At 40.2% G+C, this 23,668-nt stretch overlaps 1 protein-coding gene across 5 annotated transcripts in view; it reads left to right on the forward strand.

Annotated features, from left to right (window-relative positions):
• Positions 1–23,668, forward strand: part of PIGN (phosphatidylinositol glycan anchor biosynthesis class N) — a 140,678-nt gene that overhangs the window by 59,195 nt on the left and 57,815 nt on the right. For 4 of the 5 annotated variants that reach the window (XM_048839694.2, XM_048839690.2, XM_075125417.1 and 1 more), the window contains 5 exons: positions 1,469–1,509; positions 4,275–4,334; positions 7,485–7,577; positions 9,212–9,267; positions 17,170–17,250. In XM_048839694.2, coding sequence (XP_048695651.1) covers positions 1,469–1,509; positions 4,275–4,334; positions 7,485–7,577; positions 9,212–9,267; positions 17,170–17,250 — 331 coding nt within the window. The remainder of the gene's footprint in view (positions 1–1,468; positions 1,510–4,274; positions 4,335–7,484; positions 7,578–9,211; positions 9,268–17,169; positions 17,251–23,668) is intronic. The other variant, XM_048839693.2, reaches the window with a different exon arrangement.

The raw sequence follows: 23,668 nt of genomic DNA on the forward strand, positions 1-23,668 counted from the left end.
CTCCTGCTTGCTGGGGGGGGGGGGGGGAAGAAGAGGGGGGCTAATGTCAGGATGTCCCCCTCCCCTGTGCTCCTGCACCCCGCTTACCCCGTCTTCCATAGAGCAGGGGGGGACACACAGAGGGACGGAGATGCTGCCTTAGGCATCAGCTGCAGCTGTGGTCTATCTCAGCTTGCTGATCAAATTAAGAAGGCAGTGTACTTCTGACCCCACTCTTCATATTTAAAGGGGAAATGTGCATCTCTGTCTCTCAAACACACACAGGGTGTGTGTCTCTGTCTGCCCTCCCTCCTTTCCTGCTGCCTTGTAGAGTGTGAGAGTTAACCCTTGAGGGCTCAGCCAATTATAGTTCATCATTTAGCAGTAAGGCATTCCTTGGGAAATATCCCACCCTCTGACTCCTCCACCTCAACCAAGCTTCACAATCATCATCACTGTGTACCAGTATTAAATTGTTCATTTAAAACTTATAGTGTGTGTGTGTATGTATATATATAATATAGTCTTTTGTCTGGTGAAAAAAAATTTCCCTGGAACCTAACCCACTTGTTTACATTAAGTCTTATGGGGAAATTGGATTTACTTAACATCATTTTGCTTAAAGTCGCGTTTTTCAGGAACATAACTATAACATTAAATGAGGAGTTCCTGTAATACTGAATCTACCCCTCAGTGCCCATGAGCTAAGGAGGAGCTTCTGGGGGTTAGAGGTTTATGTTTTCAGAGCTGCCTGTGAGATACAGATACCCCATTTCCAAATCTCACTTTGAATCCTTTAGTTGTCTCAGGAAGTTATGCATCTTTGTCCCTGTTATACAGATATATAGGTTTGAGGAGGAGGGGGGGATTTCCTTCCAGATGACTAAGATCACAAGAATAGCCAGTGGTTTTTCCTTATGGATGAAAGAAAATTTAAGCTGAAAGAAATTCATTTTGTTCTTTCTGCCTGTTCTCTCCCTTGGACCTGTGCACTGAAGCCAAAGTATAAGTCTCTCTTAGGAGGAAAGAATCCTTACATAAAATACTGGAAACTCATTAAGAGTCAAATTAATTATTTCTCTAAAATGGTGATACACCGATGTCAGTGATTCAGGAGCCAAATTAGCCATCAACATTACCCAAAAGAGCCACAGTCGTGTGAATTGATAGCTTCATTTACTATAGTACTATATATTCATATTTAAACAGTATGACAGTAGAAATATTTAATTATATTATTCTCACAGCAAAGTGACTGACCAAGTATTATTACTTTATCAACTACAATTGGTTAATAACATAGTAAAAGTATCCTGATTGGTTAATAACTTAGACTGGTTAATAATTAAATCACACGGTGTTTTAATATCATGTGTTGCAAAGACCTGCAGGAGACCCATTAAAGAGCCGCTTGTGAGCCTCAGTCTGAGTATCACTGCTCTAAAATCTGCCTGGATCAGCTGCTCATGTGCTCTGTTATTGCTTTTAGAATGGAAACTGGAGAATTGGAAGAGGCTGGATGTCAACCAGGTACTAAATGTATCCTACTCAAAAGCTCATTAACTTTCCTCTTTGAATTGATGTAATCTCCCACACCAGATTTATAAAGGAATTTATGAAAGAATGAGCGATTGTGCTAACACAATATTTTTCCAGAGTTTGCCACTTAAATATTAAATGACAAAGGCCACTGCCCTCAGAAACTACATGTCTGGGAAAAATTCCACCCTCAGACACTCACAGCTGTCATCTGCATCAATTAGTGCAACCATTATGTGCAACTTTCCCTTTCTCTGTATGTATTACAATGCAGTTTTTAAGGACACGATCACATCATACTCTTTTCGAAAGAGTACAAGACCTGTGTGATTATACTGACACAGGCAAACTTTAAAAACATTGGCAATAATTTATGTAAATTCCATAGCACTTGAATGCCCTGTCTCATGCACCTTAAAAGGTCTGCAATATGGAATCCCTCTCCTCTACTCATATAGAATTTGCATAACGTCTAAGGGCTTTAGAAAGGGGTTCTTAAGAAGTGCATGGCAGTCCTCCCCAACCGTTGTGAACCTTGCAGGTTCTGCTGGAGCTGAGCCTGTAGCTCATTCCTTGCCCACCTTACAAAGATGCTCAGAGACTGAAGCAAGATGTTATGTGGTAATTGCCTCAGCCCATGATCATCTGCACTAAACAAAGAAGTTGGCCATGCCTGACTGTGCAGTGTGGCCTTCAAAAACTGCACGTTTCAGTGCCTGTGCTGCATGTAATTTTCAAATGCTGCTATCTTGGTCCAATCAAAACCACTTTTCACTGGAGTACTGAAAGGCATTTCTCAGTGAGGTCTGTTTTCATGATGAATTTTGTTACTCTGTCCCCAGCTGTTTTGGCAATATAGCGAATAAATTATATAGCAAGAAATTCGTTGTAATGGGGAAAAAAAACACAGTGAAGAGTTATTTTTATTTATTTATTTGCTTAACTTTTCGGGAACTCAGCAACAGCTTTGCTTCAACTAAAATAAATCACCTTCAGGAAAGGGGCCAAGGTTGGGAAATTCAGCCTAGAAGGTGAAAGTTTTAGAAAGTTATGAGCAACCAAAAAAAGAGGGTTTAGAGTAGAAACTACTGAAAGCAGGGCCATGGCAAGCACTTTTGAAAAGGAATACAAGTCTTTAGGTCTGTAAGCATTGTGAAATCTTCTTTCCACATAAGTGTAGAAAGGAGTCCTCAGTTTCAATGTGTACTTGATAATTGACTTGGAAACAAAGTTAGTTTTGTCTGTGGCAAATAATATGTTATCGTTTGCTGTGTATTCATTTTAAGCAGAACTCCTTACTAGAAATTCCAGTGAGGAGTTTTGCTTAAAAATCAATGGTACAATATGACTTTGAGTGTTTTGCCTTCTACAAGTAGTGACTCAGATTCTCTTCTGGTGCGTAGGTAAATCTGAAGTAACTCCATTTATTTCAGTGGAGTTACTCCAGATTTACACAGTGTAGCTAAGGAAATTGATTTCTAGTCTTTTTATGTTAAGGAAAATAGAAATGATAAAAATACTAAGATCGGGGTGAAAATAAGTCTAGTTGAAGGCGCGGGGCCTAGGGTGGAAGGGGCGAGGCTGAGGGGGTCAGAGCCAGCCCCAGCCCACCCTGTAAAGTAAGTGCCCCCCCTCCTTCTGCTCCTCCTCCTCCCCCCTCCCTCCCCCACCGGGGTAGCAGCAGCAGCAGCCTGGGCCTCCAGAGGCTATTTAAAGGGCCCAGAGCTCCCCTGCTTCTACTGCCCTGGTCCTTTAATTAGCCGCTGGAGCCCTGGGGAAGCAGCGGGGCTCCAGCGGCTATTTAAAGGACCGGGGCGGCAGAGGCAGCTGGAGCCCCGCCCTTTAAATAGCCCCTGGAGTTCCCGCTACCCCAGGGCTCTGGGGGCTATTTAAAGGGCCTGCGGCTCCCCTGCTTCTACTGTCCCGGTCCTTTAAATAGCCCCCGGAGCCCTGGAGTAGCGGTGGGGCTCCGGCGGCTATTTAAAGGGCCAGGGCAATAGACACAGGGGAGCCCCGTCCCTTTAAATAGCCACCGGAGACCCGCAGCCGCTACCCCAGGGCTCCAGCACTGGGGCCACTGCTGGGAGCCCCAGGCCCTGTAAATTGCCCCCTGGGGAAACTGGGCCGCCCCAATACGGTTCACCGGCTTACTTTCACCTCTGACTAAGATCCAGATGATGGAATAAGAGGGAACTCAACATGACTAAGGGTATCGGAATCTAGTCTACATAGTAAAAGTTGGTCAATGGCTGACATTCTAATAACAAGGGATTAAGAATTGCTTTTTATATATATTATACTTAGTGTGCCACTTTAAAAAAAGTATGAAGAAAATAATTCTTACCTTGATGAAAATAATGGAAAAAAAAAAGATAAAATTCTCTAATAAAACACAGTGAAGAAGATATTGAATTTTGAATTTAAAAAAAAAGGTAGGGTTTTTAATGCACTTTTAAAAGTGAATTTATTTTTTAAATGTGAAATTTTAATAAATCTGTTGACTTATCAAATGGGTTTAATTTGATAAAACATTAAAACTCTATCTGAAAACTCAAATTCCATTCAGAATCAAGAGCATTATTTTAAACATTGAAAAATATTACTTTGCTGGAGTGCTTTAATGCTGTGATAGATTCTAACAGATATGATACTATTCACATTTCAACATACAGGTATATTCTTAAAATTAATCTAAATTTATGAACACTTTAAACATTTTAAAGCATGCTCAACTGAGAACATTTTTGTTTTCACAGGCTGATATAGCGCCGCTGATGGCTTCCCTTATTGGTGTTCCTTTTCCCCTTAATTCTGTGGTAAGAAATACAAAAACATGAGTTTTACTTTAAAAAAGGCTGCATGTTTGGGGGGGAAGGGGGGAGATGGGGAAAAAAAGATAATTTTGCAAACTTTTGCCATAGTTAATGGGGACTAGTCAAGGATGAAAAATTAAGCATAAGAATGGCAGCATTAAGGCCTAAGCAGGTACAATTTGCCTTTTAAATATTATTTTGTAATGTGTAACATATTTTAAATGATGAAAGTAGTTGATCCATTGTAACTTGCAATTCTGAAAGTATGAAATAGCCACCTTTTTACTTAAACCATGCAAATACTCTGTTAATTTTCTGTAAAGAAACAATAGGGTATGAGCTATCGTTCTTTTTCTTTATTTTTAATTGTAAGAGCTGAAACTAAAAAAAAAAAAAAGTTCCTGAAGTTTAATGTTATTTTTAATCTAATTAGTTAGTTTACTGAGATATTTTGAGATGATATTTTATTTCATTAGGTTAGTTGATTATTTGATTTCTTATTTGGGATAGATCTCCTTTTTTAACCTTTCAATTTATCTATTTGTATTCCTTATTGCTGTCGGTCAGTGGCTGTCTCATATAACAGAACAAACTTTCTTTATTTAGCCCTAATTAACAACTAAAGCTTTAATTTGCTTTTATATTGCTTACCTCACATATGCGTATACAGTACATAACAAAAGTTAAGAGGGAAAAAAGCAAATATGTATATTAAAAAAAAACGTAAAAAACTTTTCTGGAGACTTTGGATAGATTCTGTCTTCTGGTCCATTTCCATATGTGGTCAGCTGATACTCTCCCTAGTGCTGGGAGAGTTTTTTGTTGGTGTAAAGCTAGCTTAATCAGTTCCTATGCCACTCTTCCTCTAAACCCAAGTAGAGGGTGTCACTGGAACATCTCTGAAGACCATTGCCAGCTGATGTTGTAGGTTAGAAAGCACATTCATATGGGATTCTTTAACTTATGCTGTGGCTGGGGCTGGAGAGTCACAAGGCTGAGAATTAGGGCTTTCTACATGGGGAAATTGACCACATAAGTGTACTGGAATAACTATTCCGCAGTAGCTATGTTCCCCTTCCTCCTCCAGGTGAACACTCTGTGTGGGAATAAAAATGACTTTATTCTACAAAAATAAGCTATGCTGGTGAATTTCCCTGTGTAGACAAGCCTTTAGGGAGCAATAACAGTTCCCTTCCAGCCTGGCTCCATTCTCTTGCACTAAGTTGATCTTGGCACAGGAAAGAATCTGAACCTTTAGAGGGAAACAGATACATTTTGAAAACATAGTGTAGACGGTACATGGATTGATTAAGAAAGGAGAAGAACAAAGAGAGAATATTAATGGGCCCAGAACTTGTAATAATTCAAAAAATACTTACTTCGTATTAGTGTAACAAAAGGTTCTGCTCACTAGTTAAAAGTTGGACTTTTGTCTTTTGGAGAGATTTCATATGAAGATGCAAAAACACACAACATATTTACTGTTAAATATATACATTGAACATAGGGCTTAAAAAGGGGGGGGGGGGGGGAGGAATCTTTTTTGTATGTCACTTTCCCAAATTGTAAAATAGAGATAATGATATGTCTAGTTGGCAGCTGGTATCTAGCGGAGTGCCCCAAGGGTTGGTCCTGGGGCCGGTTTTGTTCAATATCTTCATTAATGATCTGGAGGATGGTGTGGATTGCACCCTCAGCAAGTTTGCGGATGACACTAAACTGGGAGGAGTGATAGATACGCTGGAGGGTAGGGATAGGATACAGAGGGACCTAGACAAATTGGAGGATTGGGCCAAAAGAAATCTGATGAGGTTCACCAAGGACAAGTGCAGAGTCCTGCACTTAGGACGGAAGAATCCAATGCACCGCTACAGACTAGGGACCGAATGGCTAGGCAGCAGTTCTGCAGAGAAGGACCTAGGGGTGACAGTGGACAAGAAGCTGGATATGAGTCAACAGTGTGGCTTTGTTGCCAAGAAGGCCAATGGCATTTTGGGGTGTATAAGTAGGGGCATTGCCAGCAGATCGAGGGACGTGATCGATCCCCTCTATTCGACATTGGTGAGGCCTCATCTGGAGTACTGTGTCCAGTTTTGGGCCCCACACTACAAGAAGGATGTGGAAAAATTGGAGAGAGTCCAGCGAAGGGCAACAAAAATGATTAGGGGTCTGGAACACATGACTTATGAGGAGAGGCTGAGGGAACTGGGATTGTTTAGTCTACGGAAGAGAAGAATGAGGGGGGATTTGATAGCTGCTTTTAACTACCTGAAAGATGGATTCAAAGAGGATGGATCTAGACTATTCTCAGTGATAGCAGATGACAGGACAAGGAGTAATGGTCTCAAGTTGCAGTGGGAGAGATTTAGGTTGGATATTAAGAAAACTTTTTCACTAGGAGGGTGGTGAAACACTGGAATGCGTTACCTAGGGAGGTGGTGGAATCCCCTTCCTTCGAAGTTTTTAAGGTCAGACTTGACAAAGCCCTGGCTGGGATGATTTAGTTGGGGATTGGTCCTGCTCTGGGCAGGGGGTTGGACTAGATGACCTCCAGAGGTCCCTTCCAACTCAGATAATCTATGATATATCTATGCATCTTTGTAAAGTGCTCAGAGATCTTTGAAAGACGATCTCTGTGCAAGTGCTGTCTTATTTTACAAATGGAGAAATTGAGACACAGAGGTTAAGTGACTTACTTGATGTTCCACTTCAAATATGTGGCCAACCAGGCTCAATCCTAAAATCAAGGAAGTTGGTGAAAGCTTTCTTTGACTTGATTGGAAGCAGGATTGTCCCCGAGATCTTCTGCATCACAGTTCTCTGCCAAAAGATCATCCTTTGTCTTTAGTTACTTTTAAGCTTCACTTCTTCAGCCTTTATTGGCTTGTTAATTTGTTGCATAAAAATTACATAATATAAAATATGTTCTTCTGTTCAGAATTTTTTTTCTGTGAGGTTTGAGAAAGATAGATCTTATACTATACTTCTTATATTGATTAGGTCTGATACAGAGGAATAATTATAAGAAGAGTATTTGTTGTCGTTTATAGCAATAGATATTTGAGTAATTGTAACTCGTTTTACTTTGTTTTGTCTAGTTTTGGATTATTTGACAAAATATGAATCGTGTTAATTCATGTTTAATGTTTGCAGGGAATTCTGCCTTTGGACTATTTGAATAATAGTGCTCATTTCAAAGCTGAGAGCATGTTTACAAATGCTGTTCAGATTCTTGAGCAGTTTAAGGTAAGTAAATTAACATTCAAGAAAAAATTTGAAATGAAAAATATTTCATGCCACTCTGTTTAAAAGGTACTACAGTATAGTATACACATCTAAGATAACATTTTGATGATGGCATATTGGAAGTCAGAGTAAAGGGAAATCACATGTACATACTATATGATATGAAATAGATAAAAAGCAGATCTATGTGAGATTGGAAATTTCTTCTTTAAATTTAAGAAAAACTTTAACTTTTTTGAATAATTTATTCTTTTTATTGTCCTGAGCATAAATGAAGTTCAGTAATGATTATTGTGCATTATACTGGTGTAGAGAATTTAATTTCCAAGAGTCCAGCTGGACCTTGGGTGTGTGTATGCAGCTCAAGTTGAAGTTAATGAGAGCAGTGCTTACTTATGTGAGGGCAGAAATTGACCCTAAATTTAATTGTGATATCTGAAAAGATAAGGAGGTTGCTATCGATCATGAGTGGGGAATCTGTTTTCTATGCAACTGGGGTTGGAACATTCCAAGCTCAAAGTTCAGGGCCAATAAACAACTTAATCAGAAGGTAATAAGTACCTGTCTGCTCATGAAGCATAATGACCAGTAAGTGTTTCAACCAGTCTTTTTCTTTCTTTCCACAACACCATTATTTCTATAGTATTTATGGTGTTTGTCACCTTTTTTGCAGGTACATTCACCTCTTTAGTTAATAGGGTGTTCTTATCTAACCCCCCAAAGTTGTTCCTGGTTCTTGGCTTTGAGTAACTCTTATCCTGTCTTTTTCTAGTGATAAATTTCCTGCTTGCTAGCTTATTTTTGAAGTCTTTTAGGGGCATAGATTGTGTGTGTTTGAAGGAAAAATAAGATAATTCAAAAATAATGGGAAGTAGCTCAGCAGCTTAAAGAGATGCCAAGTGGGTCCATTGACCATAAGTTTCCTGTGATGGACAGACCTGACCACTACTTGTATTTCCTGGGGAAGATTTTGTCTTGAATGGATGTGAGATATGTTGGAGATTGTTGCTTGAAGCTGTCAGATCCTGGGAGCAGTATACTAGAAATTCCCTTGCATCTTGTATGCATCCATTAAGCCCCAGGTCAAACTGGTGCAGGAAGCCTGAAAGATATTTTCAAGGTCTTCCAGGCTGAATGACTACGATTGCATCCGAGCCTTCCATTTTTGTGCACATCCAGTTTGAGAAGTCCAATAGCATCATTTCACATCTTTACAGCGGTGCATTAGTTCTTGTCTGTTGGAGTCAACACCGGTGCTTTGGTATGATCAAATCATTGATTTTATTCCTTGATTGTGTTTAGCTTTGACTCTGCTCAAAGTGGAGCCACCCAGTAAACACTGATTATTTTTTCTCACCTTGTACATTGTGGAAGTCCTACTGTGAGAATTTCTGGTAGGTGGCTCACATTTGCTTTTCAATTGAATCTTTAGGGGTACTCTTTCAGCACTGTGCAAGGAGTTGTAAGGAACTCTTAACTATTTACAAGAGTAGAAAACCCAAAACCCCATCCATTGTGGTAAAAATTTGACCGTTGTTGCTTTTTTACAGCATTAAGAACCTTTCATATATCAACCTAAACATTAATTTCTAGTTACGGCTTTTATGTTCATTGCTTTCATAATTTGTTTGCAGATTAAGATGACTCAGAAGAAGGAAACTACATTATCATTTCTATTTGTACCTTTTCAGTAAGTGCATTTTAAATTTTTTATATTTTACCTGAATAAAAATTATTTTATTTTTCACTTTGATAAGTATTTCAGTGATAAGTATTTGATAAGTATTTATGGGATAACAGACAAGCACTAACGCACAGAGATGCAGTCTCTCTTTCAAATATACTGTGAGAATGGTATCCCAAATCTTGCCCTCAGATATGAATGAGAGCTGTGCATGCTTATGAGAGTGGAGTTTTTCCTTAGAATTTATATTTTGGAAGAATTTAAAGACATAACTTTTAATCATACTTAAAATAACATCAGATTTTAACATATATTTTCAATCCAAGCACATACATTAAGATAACTTTTTCATTCTATGGTATGGTTGAGTATTAAATAATAGATTAGAGACATTCTTAGGATTGCAGGAGTGTACAAAATGTATGTTTTTTTTTTCCAGGTTTGCTCCCTTTTATGAACAAAACATCTCTATACCTCGATTGTAGTGTATCTTCAAATACAGTTGCTTGAACATTTCCATTACAAAAGTGAATTTCAGTTACTAATAATGGTCTTGAATGAAATTTGGGGTGAATCTCAGGGAGCAGTCCTCTCCTCTATCCCTTTCCCTGCCCCCCCCCCCCCCCGGAAAGTTTAATCAGAAGTGATTGAGCCATTTTTAAGCATGGAATGAGTAGAGGAAAATGAAGATTTCCTGCTAAGAATAAATATTTGTGGGGTTCTTTTAAACAGCTGTTCAGCCTCAGCGAAAGGTATTGGGAAATTTTAAATTTAAAAGGCACACCTGTCTCATGAAAATTGGATTTGGATTGGCAGAGTTTTAAAAGTTTTTAAAACAGACAAAATTCATGCACAAATTATCATTCTGAAATTATTAAAACTAAGAAAGTCTCATTCTTAAATTATTAATGCTAACAATCTCCCAACATTCCATTGACAATGCACAGGTATGCAGACATAAATTGAGTGGAAATTTCATTTGATTAGAAGATATCTGATAATTCCACTGAAGTGGAGTGGAATTTTGGCTTTTATAGGTAAAAGATAGTGAGATATGATATGCTCCTTTCCTTATGACAGTTGGGTGTATGTATGTCACAACTGAACTAAGAGGGAATTTGCCCATTGTGTGGATGTATTAGACTTTGGGCCATACATAGAAGGGGACCTGCAGTACACAACAGTTATGCCCCGCTTCCTCAAAACCTGCTTGCAGGAAAAGCAGCCCGTTGCAGCTAGCTGGTGGGGGCTTGGAACCAGGGTGGGCCAGCAGCCCCCCATCAGCTCCCCTAAGTTCCCTGTGCAGCAGCTGCCCAGCAGGCTATCAATTGCCGGGCAGTTGAGCTGTCCCTCCTCCCACTGCCGTGTGCTGCTCCTGCTTTGAACATAAGAATGGCCATACTGGGTCAGACCAAAGGTCCATCTAGCCCAGTATCCTGTCTACCAACAGTCTACTGTCTACCAACAGTGGCCAATGCCAGGTGCCCCAGAGGGAGTGAACCTAACAGATAATGATCAAGTGATCTCTCTCCTGCCATCCATCTCCACTCTCTGACAAACAGAGGCTAGGGACACCATTCCTTGCCCATCCTGGCTAATAGCCATTAATGGATTTAACTTCCATGAATTTATCCAGTTCTCTTTTAAACCCTGTTGGAGTTGCTCCTGGGAGCCTCCTGCTTGCTGTGCAGGAGGTTGGGGGGAAGAGGGGTACTGAAGTCAGGGTGTCCCCCTCACCCTGCTCCTGTACCTCATCTCCACAAAGCGGGGGGGACATGACAGGGCGGCTCAGGATGGCAAGAGCTTGCCGACAGCAGCTGCTGTCTCAACTGGCGATCTACTTAAAAAGGCAGTGTATGTAGAGTGGGGTCAGCATACTTAAAGGGGCAATGCATGTCTGTCTGTCTGTCTCACACACACACACACACACACACACACACAGAGTGTGTGTGTCTTTCTCACACACACATGCACCGCCGCGCCCCCCCGCCCCGGCACTTTGGAAAGTGGAGGGAGTGGTGCGCTTCAGCGTGGGTTCATCATCATGTTCGGTTTCCACAGGAAATGTTTGCAGCCACTGCCATGCGTCTACTGAGTCTCCTCCCTCCATTTGTGCTTCCTTGTAGAGAGTGTGAGGTTACATTAACAACAATGTGTTAACCCTTGAGGGCTCAGCCGAGTGCTAGTTCATCATTTAGGAGCAAGGCATTCCCTGGGAAATATCCCACCCTCTGACTCCACCACCTCAACCAAACTTCACAATCATCATTGTTGTGTACAGTATTAATTTGTTTGTTTAAAACTTATACTGTGTCTGTCTATCTGTCTGCCTATCTGTCTATCTAAAAAAATTATCTAAAAAAATTTCCCTGGAACCTATCCCCCCCTGCCCCCATTTACATTAATTCTTATGGGGAAATTGGATTCGCTTAACATCGTTTCACTTAAAGTAGCATTTTTCAGGAACATAACTACAACAGTAATGGAGGAGTTACTGTAGGTTGTTTGTGCTTCTGACAATAATCTGCATTGGGGCTAGTCTGACTGTACACTCAGTTCAAGCTACTTTTTTCCCGAAAGGATTTCAGTCTTGAATTAGGCCCATGAGTTTGTCTTCAGTAATAATTAGTTCTGTATTCAGTTCTTGGAGTGCTCCAAAAACATTTTATCATTTGGAGCAGCTGCCTTTCCTTCAGGAAATGAGACTGGCTTAACTGGAGTCTGTAAAATCCTAAGAGCTTTAAATATCTCTTTTTGTGTTGTAGATTAAATTTGCTAAATAAGATTCCTGTCTTTGTGGACAGAGATTATTTGCTGTGGTATTTTATACCACAGCTTCCTCAAAGGGAAAGATTCAGGATCTTTAAGCTCTCAGACCCCAGTCAAATAGTCTCAAAAGCCTATTAAAAAGTTTTAATCAAAACTCTGATTAGAAATGACAGTTTTGTTATCAAAGTATTTGTCAATCCATGTGGAACAAAAATGCCATATGGGATGTAGGGACATTCAGGTTTTTATTTCGGTCTGAATCTGCCATGAGGATATTTCCTTTGTTTCCTGTTTTTTTCCAGAAGGACCTGTCCAGTTCTGTATTATGATACTTTTATCTTACATTATTGCTGAATGTACCGTTAGGAAGATATAAATGCTGTTGATTTGATGATAGATAAGTGTTTTGTATCTGTTTTGGTTTTTGAGTTTCGATCAATGTAAGTGGAAATCCGAGAGATATTTATAATTTAACAAATATGCGGGGGGGGGGGGGGAATGATGTTCTTCCTGTTCTTCTTCTTTTTCCTTTATGCTGCTTTTCCTGGTGAGAGTTGTGGTGGCAGCATGGAGAGTTGGGAGGACCCAGACGTCCCTTTCCTCTGCAACAGATTCCAGGTCCCCCTGGGGATTCCCCAGCATTCCCAGGCCAGCCAGGAGATATAACCCCTCCAAAGTGTCTGGGTCGGCCTCCCGGGTGACATCCTTATCAGGTGCCCAAACCACCTCAACTGGTTCCTCTCGATCCAGAGGAGTAGTGGCTCTGCTCCAAGTCCCCTGCATAGCTGAGCCCCTCGCCCTGTCATGGAGAGTAAGCCCAGAAACCAGTGAGGTTTCTCTGCAGGGTGGCTGGGGAAAATGTTCTTTAAACTTAATATGAGCCTGTAGTAATTTTGTTGTTCAGTCTGTTGCCCAAGTAACATTAAACAGAACAAACAATTGATTTCTTGAGATTCTCTTTAATAGTATCTGGTTCAGTTGATTCAGTAATAATTCTAATCATAGATGACTTTCTAGGGCTCCTGTGTGTATTAAAAATAAACAAACAAAATGCCATAAATGTGCAAATTAGCATGCAAATAGCCTGCATGGTGAAAGGTTTTGGACTAGCACATGACAGTTTGTGGTATGAATCTTTTTAATCTTTCATCTTTACTATATTAAAGATAAATATTCTTGTCTTGCTGAAGTACTGAAGATGAGTGCACTCATCGACAGTCTGATGGTCTTTCCAACTTAATTGTGGGAGAGGAGAGTGAAAAGCTTGACCAGAATCACTACCTAACTCTCATAACAGTCCTAAATTTCCAAGAGTCTTCCACCTGGAAACTTACTGTTAGGCAGGTTACTTGACACCAGGGCTTGATTCTGCAGGGTGCTCATCACTTTGGCTCTGATCTGGCAAAGCACATGCTAAATACTAACCAGATGAGTAGCCTCATTGACTTCCTGGCTTAAAGTTAAACATGTGCTTAAGTGCTTGATTGGATTTGAGACCCTCTACTCAGCATCTTTCAGGAACGAGGCGCCAAAAGGCAGCATGACTATTGTCTTGCCGTGTATATATTATCAATAGTTGACGACACAGTACTTCTTGTTTCATAATTATTTAAATTGGATAAGATTTCACAAAAAGAGAGTACATTTTACTGCTACGTTAATATTCTATACTAGGAGAAAAAAATCCTTGGAGCTGAAAAAAATCACTTAACATTTTATGTTTATTTATATTTCCTCCCATTTTTGGAAATAGTGGAAAATGAATTGCACAAACACAAACTACCTTTTACAGGCAAAGCTGCCCAGAGGGGAGGGCAAAAGGGGCAGTTTGTTCCAGGCCCCCCAGTTGAGAGGGCCCTCAATCCATGGAATTTGAGTGAGTGGCATTGTGACCTGGCACACAGGGTTGCAACACCTCTGAGGTTTGGCAACCATGGTCACAATGCTCAGAGAGGGGACCTGGGCCCAGCCCTGCAGGACAGAAACCTCCACTGTCACACTGTCTGGAGTGGCTCACAACTGTGAATGCCTACCTCGGGGGAGACTGTCAGAAGACATGGCATATACCCCAAGCTGGTGGTATGTTCTATAATTAGATTTTATCAAGTCAGCAACAAGTGTGAACTCCTGGATCACTATACCAGTCTCACCATGGAGTCACACACAGTCCCCTTAGACTCTCCAGTCTACCTTGCCACCCAGACGAACTGAACTTTGTGATAATGGTCACTTAACCAAAAATCATACCACATCAGGTTGCTCCCAGTCCCAAGAGCAGTTATTGAGAGGTTAAAGCAGGTAAAACATATGTACAGGTGAATAACAGTTTGCAATTCCAAATGATGGCAGTGATATAGTAAACTGCCAGTTTCCCAGAAGTCTTTTCAGGGTACCCAGATAGTTTCTAGGGATTTCTGCTTTGCATTGGTACACTTTCCTGTAAGAGTCCAGACAGTCCAGAGATGAAGGATCTGTCCTTGAATCCATATTTATAGCTTCTTCTGACAGAAAAAAAACTGACCGTGGTCTCTACGAACATGAGCTTTTCCTTTAATTATGGTGAGTGAGGAAGGCTCTTTGAGTTTTTGACCCTCTGGTCATCAGACACAGTAGCTACTTGTTTTGGAATTAGCATTTTTCTGTTAAAGTCCTTCATTAGCATTCAGCAAGGCTTCTCTGATGGGTTATGTAGTTAAAGGGATATACACAACGTAAATGTTCGCTGCTGCATTATAAAAGGTCACAGACAAGTGAAAACAATGCAAGTAACTTCCCAGTAGTTTTATGAAGTCTTTGTGACTTTTATGAAGTCAAATACACTCATCTATCTTCAACAGTCACTTTGATCAATACTAATACACAAATGAATTGACCTGAATACACTTTAGCATGACCTGGTCTGCCGGTGTCACAGGGGTGAGTGCAGGGCAGGCAACCACCGCCCCCTCTTTGGGCCTTAGTTTTAGGGTGAATAAGGTGGGGTGCCTTGGTTTCAGATTTTGCCCAAAGCCCCCAGAAACCTCTGTACAGCCTAGTCTACAGGCAGGGGTGAAAGTAAGTCTAGGGACTTCCGGTATGGGGCTGGGCTGGGGCTGGGGCTGGCTCTGGCCCCCGGAAGGGGTGGAGCCTCGGGTGGAAGGGGCGGGGCTGGGGGAGTCAGAGCCAGCCCCGGCCCACCCTGTACTGGCAAGTGCCTCCCCCCCCACCTGGGGAAACAGTGGCAGCCGGGGGCTCTGGCAGCGGTTTTTGGGCCCTTTAAATCGTCCCCGAGCCCCGCCACTGCTTCCGCAGGGCTCCAGGGACGGGGCTCCAGCTGCTGCTACCGCCCCAGGCCCTTTAAATTGCCACCCCAGCCCTGCCTGCCGGGGCTCTGGCAGCAATTTAAAGGGCCGGAGGTTCCAGCCGCTGCTGGGGGCCACAGGCCCTTTAAGTTGCGCCTGGGGAAGCCGATTCACCCCGATACGGCGCACCGGCTCTTGCCGGTACGCCATACTGGGGTGTACCGGTTTACTTTCACCTCTGTCTACAGGACTAGAGTTAATAATAGCAAAGCTGGGACGGTTTGACCTCTATTCTTTCCCACAGACGAGTGTGTCCCAATGCATTTGGTGTAAGAAATTATTAGTATATTGTAATTGGAAACAGCTGCATCCCAATGACTCAAAATTCATTGAAAATATACAGTATTTGGAGATGTAAGTAGGGAGTTAATGTAGGATTTACACACAGATTGTGCTAATCTATGATTGCTCTTGTCTGCTGTTGCAGATAAGCAGGGTTCTGTGTTTGCATTCCCTCCAGGCACAACTGTCCTTCTCGTTAAGGTAAGAATAATTCCCTTCCCCCACTATTCAGTGATGGATGGTGAATTTGTACAAAGGAGTTAATTGCACTTTTTTTTCTGATGCTAGAAATCAAAAAATTGCAATACAGAAAAAGAGCGCACACCAATTAAATAATCTACTTCCACCTAATTTACAGGGCTTTTGTGAGGCATTATTAACTAATGTTTGTAAAGTGCTTTGAGAGCGTCTGAAAGATATTGTAGAAATCCAAAATGTTAATATTATTCCATTTTTAGAATATTATTCATTTTAATGTATATTTTAAGCAAGTTAAAAGTCTGTATAGAAAGTTCTTTAATAAGTCCCTTGTAACAGTATTTAAAATCACTTTTACAGGAAGTAATTGGATGGGTGTTTATATTAGGCCCATACCACAAGGAACATGGATTTGAAATCTTTTTAAAGTTGTTCCATATAACTGAATTTTCAGAAATTCTGGAACAGATCTGAATCAGAAATTTCTGCTTAAGAAATTCTGTATTTCCAGTTGGGCTAGTCAAAAATTTTCTTTTGAAACTGTTGACAGAAAATTTAGTTTTTGACAAATTGAAAAGTTTAAAGAAAGCATCTGAAAATTTTGATTTCTCAATGAAAACTTTTTTTGTTTTGTTTTATTTTTGTCAATCTTTTTATGGAAAAAGAAACCTTTTTTCCAACCAGCTCTACTTTCCAGATATTTTGTTACAAAGTGCCCTGGGAAATTTGTATGTCAACTCCAGATTTCATGCTTCAAAGCTAGAGTCTTTGATATATTCCAGGTATTGGCAACCTTTGTCCCGCTGCCTGCCAGGGTAAGCCCCCTGGTGGGCCGGTTGTGGGAAGCAGCGGCCAGCACATCCCTCAGCTTGCTCTGTTTCTCGCAGCCCCCATTGGCCTGCAGCGGCGAACTGCGGCCAATGGGAGCTGTGATCAGCCAAACCTGTGGACACGGCAGGTAAACAAACCGGTCTGGCCCGCCACAGGGTTTACCCTGGCGGGCCGTGGGCCAAAGGTTGCCGAACCCTGATATATTATGTGTTGCTGAATATAATAATATGAAAGTGTTGGGAGCTTTAAGACCCTTTACTCACTTAATGTTGACACGGAGTCCAAACTCAATGAAATTTACTCCTATTTACATTAACTTTTGGCAATAGAGATTACATTGAACTGAAGCAAAAGTCTTCTAATTTCCACAAGTAATCTATTGTCTAGGAAAATTGTGGCTAGCATGATGTTCAGAGGATAACAGGGAAGATTATAACTCGGCCCTTTTGCATGTGGATCCCAATTCCACTTTTTTTGTTTGATTCAGCAGTCAAATGTTGTGGAGGACAGATGTGACCACTCTGCACTGCCATCATAACTTGAGTGGTGTCTGCATGCCCAGATTGAGGTGAGTTAGAACTCTCAGACAGCCCTAGTTATTTATAAGGAAGTATCTGGCTCCAAGTGCTACAATATTGTTCACACCTGAAAGTCTGGCAGAAACCTTTATGGAGGATCAAATCTGAACAAAATCATGCCTTGAGTCTAGTTATGAGACTCTGTTACAAGTGTGAAACTCAGGAAGTACTTACTTGCCAATTACAAGTCTACTGCAGATTGAACAAGACCATGACCTGCTTCCACAAGAATGAATCATGTTATTGATAGAGTCTCTCACTTGTGTGCAAAATCATTGTGTGGCTCATGCCACTGGAAAATCCCTTTGATTATTTTCTCAGACTCCTAGAAGGCCACAGGAAGAAAAGATCCATTTTGTTAGGTAGGGGGTTTTTTCCTCATCCCTCCCACCCCAGAATAAAAATCTTCAAAAGCTGTTTGCTTAGCAAAACAGGAGACTTTACTGTTATGCACATGCTTCCAAATTCTGACCTTTTGACTTTTGCACATAAGAAAGGAAGGTAGCAAGGTGCCAGATACTAAAAATAAAAGGAAGAGTAAGAGAGGACAAATAGTAAAATAAATCCCAGGATTTGCTAGCAGGTAAAAATTGATGTCCGGGGAAACAGTCTATCTCATTACAGTGTGGTTGTAGCCCATGTCAGTTCCAGGATATTAGAGACACAAGGTGGGCGAGGTGTTTATATATAGGATTCTTCATTGGGAAATAACTCAGATATTTTATACTATTTAACGGTAAGCATATATCTTGTTGTATGTGAGATATTTTCACATCTGATACAATAATCTTCAGATAACTGAATTTGTTGGCATCTTAAACCTAGTTATACCAAAGAGATCTTTCTTTTTTTTTTAACCATAGATCAGTAATCTGGTACACCTTTAGTGTAGTGCATGCAGGGTTCAATCCACAACTATAGTTCAATGAGAATTGTGTCTATACCTTACCATGCACCACCCTGAAAATCTAGCCCTCTGTCTTTGTTTTTCAGTATTAGTTTAAAATGTAACACTCTTAAATATATGCCAGATTTTAACCTAGAAAATGTTAGATCACACAAGGCAAGTCTTTCTGCAGAATTATGCATTATTTGCCATGGTTACAGAAAAGAAAATGGGGATTTTATAATGTGGAGTGCATCTTTGAAGTAATCTGGGAACTTCAAAGAAATGCCATATACACAGACATGTTTATTCTGTCTTTACTCTTGCTCTGACAGCTGAAGATGTAAAACTGCCTTGTCTCCCTTTTGTCTGATGTTCTTTCAAAACTAGTGTAGTAAGGTATGCTTGCAAAATTGACAGTTGGTGCAAAGAAAACGGGGTGACTTTTTTCTATCGTTTTAATCTGAGATTGTGTCCCCGGAGGTACCAGAGCCCCTGGTGCCATCTTTGAAGCATTCTAATATTAACAAAGTGGATCTTGTGGTGGTTCTTAATTCAGAAAATGCCAGTTCAGATGGTACTTCCCATAATGCACTGTGACAGCCGATCTGAAGAATTCTGGGGTGTCAGAAAGAAACAGGAGGGAGTAAGGGGCTACTGTAGTAGAGGGAAAAGTTATTAATGCAGGAACTGTTCCTCTTCTGTTTGCATCTCATTTTACAGTGCAATAAAAATTTACAGTCCAAACCCATTTATCTGAAGGCTTTGGGATGCAAATAGTTTAGTTTATCAGGGGAGTCAGCTGGTGTCCTCTTCATAGTGTTGTAGTTGGAGGGGAGGGTGCTTCTCCATTGTCAGCTATCTCTGGAAAGAGAGCTAGTATTCTGTTTGTGTGGCCTCTTCTTCACCCTGTTAAAAAGTGGGGACCCAGATTTTAGCTTGTCTCTCTGTGCTCACCTTTATCCTGCTGTCTTTGCAGAAGTAGGTTGGCAGTTCTTCACTGTTTTCCAGGTTTTGAGAACATCTATGTATCTATTTGTGTAGACTCCCATATTGCCCTGAGAGACAAAAAGGTTTAACTAAATATATTGATAAAAGTTACTCTTGAAAGTGAGAGTGATTACCTCTTGGGTTGAAAAAAATGAGTGAGTGGGTTATAATGTGCATAAACCACAGCTAAAAATGTCAATCAGTATCTGTTTTATTTAATACACTGTTCATAAAGCTCACAGTTAAGCAGTATTTTAAAAGTTAACATTGAATCGAAGCCTTTAACCGGGGGATGAAACAATCCCTCTTACAAATCAGGATTCCTGTTGTTTTCTAGTTTCAGTAGCACTTGTAGCAGCTTTTAAGTTTTACAGGAAAAGCTCACTGGGAATTGCTTTGGCCTAGCACAGAGAACTGTGACACAATTGTATTTACAATAAAATAGGGGAAAAAGTAAGGTTGAGAACGAGCTAAAGAGATAATGTATTAGATAATGTATCCCCAGTATAACTTTATAAATATGCCGTTTGCTTACTTCTTCAAAGTGGTATAGCCATTGTATTTAATGAACCAGCCAGCACATGACCTTTTGTAATACTAAATTAGATTTTTTTAAATGCGTTTTCCATCATTGAAGGATCTTTCTCCACTCCCCCATTAAGCTTCTTGCACCCTCAAAGGTCCCACATCCTGTCTACTATTCTTCACGCTAAAAATAGCTAGATCCATCTTCCACTGGAGTTTCTCAATTCTGTTTCTGAGTTGGCCAGAGGAGTTGCTTCATAGAGTGTTTTTCTTCCTCCTGACCTCCAGTTGACATTAACTCTTGTGATACTGGTTTGCATACAAAATATGCAAATATGTAGCCCAACCATCTTATTTGTCTCTTTCTGATCAGTGTGTTGGCAGCAGGTTGTTTAACATGCCTGCACATTTTTCTGTCTCTTATCTTTAGGGTGACCAGATATCCTGATTTTATAGGGACAGTCCCGATTTTGGGGGCTTTTTCTTATATGGACACCTATTACCTCCCACCCCTTGTCCCAATTTTTTACACTTGCTATCTGGTCACCCTACTTACTTTAGCTATCCAAGGGACTTTCATAAGTCTCCTGAGGCATTTACTTCTGAATACGTGAATATGCTGTATCAGGGACACTGATTTATGCAAAATGAAAAGCCAAATGTAATTTCTAGAATTTGAAAGTCCAGGATTATACCATTATCTGGCAGACCATTTTATGGAGTTTCATTTATGTCCTACTGTTCTCTCTCTTTAGAGAGAACAATATAGAGATGCTCTTGGGGTCTTGTTGACCGCTGAAAGTACTTTCCCCCTACTTTCACACCACTATGGTCTATGAAATAGAATAGCAGGAGTTTAAAACAGAAATTTTAAATTCCTATTCTTTTGTTACTCCAGGTGTTAATCTGCTTGTTACTTTGCTTCACGGTGTCTGCTATAGTCAACATTACTTGTAAAGTGTTAGTAAAATGAAGCACTGAGTTGCAGAGCTATTTGAGTATAACATTACAGCTGGACTGGTTGATTTACAGCAACAAGAACTGCACAGATTCCAGGAGTCAGTGGTCAGGATCAATGATGATTAATCAACAAGGTTAACAACATGCCATGAACACGAGCAAGGGAGGTTCCCACATCTCATGAAGTTAGTGTTTCACACAGATTTAACAAAACAACTCTGCATCCATTTAAATAGTCACAGATATCTCGAAGGCCTGTAATTGCATTTTTAAATATCAAAATATTAGATTCTGAATAAATTATTAAAATTAATATAGAGATATAATTTTGTGAAGTCCACAGTTTTCATAAATGGAATTTTTTTCTCTGATCGTTGCCTCTGTAAGCACCATACAACAAGAATTGTACTGTACAAGAAGTTTGATTGAAAATAAGCATTGTAGTTCCTGACTTCGATTTTGAAATATTTATTTCACCAGGTTTTCCTCAGTTCACTGAATAATCTTATGACTGTGTAGCATCATTTGCGATTTTATCCTTTTATGAAGATCATCTGCCCCTGGTGGAAACATGTCAGGGTTTTATATCATGTATTCCATCCTGCTCACACCAAACTTGTACAGCATCCGGTGTACATCATTAAAATAAATGATGCAGTGACAAAAATAAGCTAGTTTATATCTACACTGTTAATTCCTTCCATAGTCAGATGCCTTTATAGAGATACTCAAGCTGCAAAGGGATTGGAGATATAAATTAGAGCCCAGGCTTCAGATTAACTCGAGCTGGGACCTGCCCACTTTTCACTGAGGATGCAGGGAAAATCACTCAAATGCTGATCTTCCACTGACCTTTCCACAGTTCCCACTGAAAGAAAGACAGGTTCTCCTGCAGTTGACACAATTAACTGGGAAAGAATCCTAGAGCATCTCCGCACAGAGTCCTGGGATATGCAGACACGTATGGATGAGTGCAGAGACAGTGAAGACACAGTAACCCAAGTAGGCCTTTGCTGTGGGGACTCTCACACCTGCGCTAGCCCAAACTGGGTGCCAACCACTTTGATTAACTATGCAGTGAAGACATACCCCCAGTATCAGCAATACAAGTGCTGCAAAGGAAACCATTCCTTTAACCTTTTTTCCTAGTCTATGAGCCTATCTTGTCATTCATTGTTAAATTCAGGGTCCTTTTAATATCATTGTTTTAGTACTGGATTATAGGGTTTTATTTTTTAGCCTAATTGTACAATAATGTTGGTATAAATAAATGCACAAACATGCATAATAAAATAAACATACTAGCAATGGTGTATCCAGATGTACTGTGAGTGTCTACTTTTCCGGGATTTTATTTCATAGCTTGATTGCAATGTCCTACATAAATGGAATTATGCTGTTAGAGATGGTTTCCTCTGAACAATGTTGATAGATAGGAATCACTTACTGGCCAGACAGAGTCCCCTTGAGATAACAGTAGCTTCATTTCATCACAGCAGTGTATTAATGCTGTCAAGCACCATTGTTTTATGTGAGGTATGAATGATGTGATGGAAATATTAAATTTGTCAGGTGTACTTATGGCAAGAGCAGCTAACATCTCTTTAGGGACAGTTTACAAGTAATTGCACAGTTAGCCCAATTATTTTGTTACATAATTAATTGTGTTTATACATGGATGAAACTGTTATCTGTCCTCCTTGAAGTAGAAATCTATTTCTTGGTTATTTGTGTGTTTGTATGTGTTTGTTTTTGAACCTTTTCAGGGGAACAAAATCTCAACTTTCAAGACTGTATATTATTACATATGTACAATAATGACCTGTGAGCTCTTATTTTCATGAGTTTAAGCCTCAGAGTTCTGTGCTATAGGAAGTTGTGATAGGCATTTTTGCTTTATTTTACAGGTTTCATTCTTCCCAAAAATATTGGAGAAGAGTGGAGGAAAGAATGAATCCACTGTCCTCATTCTCTTTGCATGTTCAGTTTTTGTTAATTCATGGGAAAGAATGAAAAAACTATTTTCTTCTGTGTTAATTTAACCTTTTGGATAGATTAATTTTCAAAATATAACTGATCTACTATCCCCTCTATTCGTCTTAGCTTGTGAAAGATACAGGCTTGGTGTCGGTAGCTAGGCCCATTACACTAAGCTATATATTTTAACTTTTACTTTTTTTTCAAGTGCTCAATGTTTTTGCAAAACTAGTTACTTTATAAGCTATTTGAATAATATTAAAATAATTACTTGTAAATGTATAATAAAAGGGGAAAGCAAACAATAAAAGCATGCAGTATACACTGTCATTACAGCATATGTGTGACCCATTACATACTAAGTGTGTGGGGATAACTTGAGATTCAGATTGTGGCCAAAATAAATGTGCTTGTTTTGGATTCTGAACCCCTTAAAATGTCAGGGCTGGGACTGGGGGATTATGTGGCTTTGAATCCCCAGATCTGAATCCATCTCGTGGTTTTGGTTTCTAGTCAGATCCAAAACCAAATCGACTTATTATCCAGTTCATGTTCAGATATTGCTTAAACCTCAGCATTTCCCATGAACTTTGGCTCCAAATGGTGGAAATCTCATGAGATTAGATGATTCTGTGCTATTTGTTCTTTTAGACTGAAATCCGACATGTATTAAGCCAGGGGTCGGCAGCCTTTTAGAAGTGGTGTGCCGAGTCTTCATTTATTCACTTTAATTTAAGGTTTCGCTTGTCAGTAATACCTTTTAACGTTTTTTAGAAGGTTTCGCTCTATAGGTCTATATATTATATAACTAAACTATTGTCATATGTAAACAAGGTTTTCAAAATGTTTAAGAAGCTTCATTTAAAATTAAATTAAAATGCTGATCTTACACCGGGGGTTCCATTCACCTAGGCCGGCAGCAGGCTGAATGGGGCCTGTGGCCGGGACCCCGGCTGGCAAGGGGCCAGCAGCCAGAACCCCAGACCGGCAGTGGGCTGAGCGGGGCTGGCGGCCAGGACCCCAGACCAGTAGTGGGCTGAGCGGCTCAGCCTGCTGCCGCTCAGTCCGCT

The sequence above is a fragment of the Caretta caretta genome, chromosome 2, assembly GCF_965140235.1.
Source record: "Caretta caretta isolate rCarCar2 chromosome 2, rCarCar1.hap1, whole genome shotgun sequence".
Classification (NCBI taxonomy): domain Eukaryota; kingdom Metazoa; phylum Chordata; order Testudines; family Cheloniidae; genus Caretta; species Caretta caretta.